Here is a 3,677-nt window from a genome sequence, read left to right as displayed (position 1 = left end):
CTCCTCGAAGCCAGCTGCTGCCCTCCCTTCTCCCTCCTCAGACGTCGCTGAGGACGTACGCCATCTAAGAGGGGCTCCCTCATCTGCCCGCCCCCAAATCTACAAACCTACCCTCATCTGCAGCCATTTCCTCCTCCCTTCCCGCTCCAGTGGGTGAACCGTCCGTCCGTCCATCAGAGTCCGTCCGTCCATCAGAGACCCATCTCCTCATGTGCCTTGGGTCTCCTCCCCTCTGGCCACGGCCGGCTGCTCTGGCGGCCTCTCTCTCTAACTTTGGCCATCCGCCATCACTCCCTGGAGGTGAGGATATTTCTACCTCTCGTGCCTTCCCCGCCGTCCAGCCACCGTTCTACCTCGGTGATCCCCGCCACAGTCAGTTTTCGCGGCAATGTTACACGTGGGTCGCTCCCATGTCATCACCTTTCGGGGACCTTCAGCACTGGCCATGGAGGGGACACCTCTCCAGATCTCTGGTGAGGGGCCCCACAGAGATCTCGTCTTCCTCAGCATCTCGGCTGTGCACGCCGAACACAGCTCCGCCTTTTACCCACTCCTAGTACGCAAAGGGCCTCCCTGCCCCGGTTCTCAGCCCCTGCCAAGCCGCACACCTGAGTTTGGACTCCCTCGAGGTCAGTACCGACCCTCTACTCCCTTCTCTCACGAGAAAACCTCTTCGGCAGCTCAGTCTCTGCCGGTAGGGTAGCCGCTCCCTAATTTACAGATTTGGTCCATTGGCTCTTACGAACCCCAAGTGCATATGAAACTGATTGACACCTGCAATTGGATGTCCGTAGATATGGCCACAGACCAGGGACCGTGGCTCCACTGGGGCGCGAACCCAGGACCTTCTGCGTGGAAAGCGGACGTGCTCACCGCTCCGCTATGGAGCCACATCCCAGGCAGTATCATTAAGAAGAGTTAGTGGGCTGTCAACGTCATGTCAGGATAACGTCCTCCTACGTCAGACAAAGAGCAGAATCTGAACGCGTACCATGGTTTCTCGGCTGTTGACCGCCGACCCCGTGCACTTGGCTATGACCTTGTCGATGCACTTCTTGTGGATGGCGGCGTTACACTCTGAAAGGAAATGATCGCAGCTTGAGGTTTTCGGAAGATGAGGAACCCCCGAGTAGAAAGGACAATGGTCGTAGGATGGAAACCGCGTTACTTACGTCGACACTGGTAGCCTTGCTTGTTGAGACCCCTGCAATAAAGCACACGTGTGGTTAACGTGGGCGCGGGAGCCAGTAGCAGCGCCCCACTACCCCGTGGGGCGGAGCCCTCACCGCCATCCGCTGTCACAGAGCGTTTTATAATCAGCAGCCCCGGTCTATCACTCCCCAGGGGTTAACACGTTTTTGTTTTTGTTTTTTTAAATTTTAAAGTGCTTCGTGAAAAGTCTGATAATAAAATCAACGAGGAACGACCCGTCCTCCCCCTCATTTGTGTATTTTCCAAGGGAACACGTCGAGGTGGACACGCCTGATCAGACATGCATCACGGGCTCCTGGCAGCACATCTCCCCGTCCCGCACTTAAACCCTCATTGTCTCGCTGAGCTCGGTAGAGATCAGCCAAGACATCTGTGCGACGCTTCACTTCCCGTTTCTGAGAAGCTGAGAATATGTGCAACTAATTTGTTCTGAAGCGTCAGACTAATTCCTGAGTGACACTATTAGGGAGGAAGTCCGGGTCGTTGGATGGCAGCTGGTCGATGGAGACCCGCCCAAAGTCTCTTTGACCTTGGACACCCTGGGGAGGCCGGGGTCGCGTGTTAATGGGTTCTGCGGCCCAAAGGGCAGAGCACCCCGTTAGGAGGTGAGAGCAGAGACGGGAGCTGTTCCAGGCCTGTGCTCTACCGCAGCCTGTGCCGTGTGCTCCCCGGGGCTGGACCGTCTCTGTCCGAGGGCTGTGGGGGTGCCGGGTGCACTGGAAGCGTCTCAGCCCGTGAGCTCCGGTAGGGGAGCGCCGCCTGTCACGGACCTGACAGCTGTCCACGTGGAGGAGGTTCCGATGTAAAACCGTGCCCACAGTAAGGGCGTCTACCTCCTCCGTCCCTCCCCTGACCCCAGCAGCCTCCCGTTTAATCAGACACTGACGTCCCTGGAACCTTTTCCCTGTGGGGCTGGCTTCCTTGTTCTACGGGAACCATGGTATGGTGGTCTTTTAGAGCATCCTGCCCTTTAAGCCACCTCAAGCCAGGCGAGGCCACGGGAGGCTCTCACGTAGTACTCAATCCAACACAGAGGCTGCGACAAAATGCAGAACCTTAATTTGGAGGGAAATGCCAGGTTACCGTACCAGACAAACTCGTGGCACACAGAGCAAAACGTGGGTTGGGGGAAAAACGTGGCCGTGAACTCGTGGCACTTGACGTGATGGACTTTGGCCTGCTTGATGGCTCCTCGGCGGTGGTGCAGAGCGAAGAAGCCCTCCGTCTCAAATTCACTCGTGTCCTTGGTGTCTGCAGAAGAGCACGGGGGACAAAGTGAAATCCTGTGCTATGGCTGTGGCAGCCGGGGCAGAGGGTGGGGAGATCGGGAAGGGATCAGGCAGGTGTCGGGACCAGTGAAATCCCAGTTCTTATTAGGGTTGGTGCAGTAGTAAGCCTTTTTTCTTTAATTCTTTAATGGAAATTATCACAGGGTGTGTAACTACGGGGTCGGAGCGGTGAGGTCGGTCCGCTGGCTCGGTCCTTCGCCCTCCTGTGATGGTGCTGAGTTATCCTCTTTCAGTTTTTAGAACCAGAGGCCAGAACTTTCGAGGTCTTTATTAACCACTCCTAGTCACTGTCAACAATGAGTCAGCCAGAAAAGGCAGGAAGTGGCAACTACTTTTCTGCCTGTAGTTCTAGAAAACAATGTGGTTATTGACAGCAACTTGGAAACGGCAATTTTTTAGGTCCCGGGATGCTTTGCGTCCGGTTCCTGAGAGTGTGGCAGGTTGGAGGGAGCTGGCCAGACGTGTGTGTGAGGGCAAAGGCACTGGGGAGTAGTTTACGTGCTGGTTCCCGACGGTCTCAGTAATCAGAGGCACCAGCCACAGAACACACAGGTCGGCGTGGAAAGGGCCTGAAATCGACAGATCACTGCAATCGGGGACGCTGGTGAAGGGACTTTAGATATCAGTGTCCACAGCGCCCTGTGCCCGGATGACCTCTTCCCCAAAGGCTGGTAGAATTCCGGGGAGAACGCACGGTAGCAAGGCGGTCCTGGTTAAGCAGCAGGATGGCAAGTGCCAGGTGAGAGAGAATGACACCGTAAACCAGGAAGGAGGAAGTCAGCATCATCGTTAAAATAAGGATAACGAATCTGATGGTTCCGACTCCCGGGATCGCAATTTTAAAGCTTGGAGATTCTCGGCTTACGAAATTTTTTTTTTTTTTTTTTTTTTTACAAATACAAAAAAATGGAGGTTTAGTTAGCGAGAACAAGGGGTCATAATTTACAAATATAAAGAGTTAGTATTTAAACTAAGTTATTTCTATCCTGGCTCAGCAGTGACAGAGATTTGACAACACACTTGGGGCAAATGTCCCGGCCACAGTCCCTTATTCTTCACGTCCCTAATGGTGGCAGGCTAGAACACACTGAGTGGCTGGGGTGGGGGCTGTGTAGACGGACACCTGTCCCCCAGGGACCCAGCCAAGTCCCAGGCTACATTTCAGGACCAGAGACT

General features: G+C 54.8%; 1 protein-coding gene and 1 non-coding gene across 2 annotated transcripts in view; both read right to left on the bottom strand.

The window, feature by feature from the left end:
* LOC105308675 (protein kinase C theta type-like) overlaps positions 1–3,677 on the bottom strand; it is a 79,362-nt gene that overhangs the window by 58,748 nt on the left and 16,937 nt on the right. The window contains exons 5-7 of the mRNA XM_023525710.1: positions 2,301–2,463; positions 1,173–1,204; positions 992–1,077 (exon numbers count right to left, since the gene is read on the bottom strand). Coding sequence (XP_023381478.1) covers positions 992–1,077; positions 1,173–1,204; positions 2,301–2,463 — 281 coding nt within the window. The remainder of the gene's footprint in view (positions 1–991; positions 1,078–1,172; positions 1,205–2,300; positions 2,464–3,677) is intronic.
* TRNAG-UCC lies at positions 818–890 on the bottom strand. The gene has a single exon. It is a non-coding gene; the product is annotated as a tRNA-Gly (tRNA).

This window comes from Pteropus vampyrus, unplaced genomic scaffold (genome assembly GCF_000151845.1).
Source record: "Pteropus vampyrus isolate Shadow unplaced genomic scaffold, Pvam_2.0 Scaffold612, whole genome shotgun sequence".
Classification (NCBI taxonomy): domain Eukaryota; kingdom Metazoa; phylum Chordata; class Mammalia; order Chiroptera; family Pteropodidae; genus Pteropus; species Pteropus vampyrus.
The sequence above is the reverse complement of the archived record's forward strand: the minus strand, read 5'-3'. Positions and strand labels throughout refer to the sequence as shown.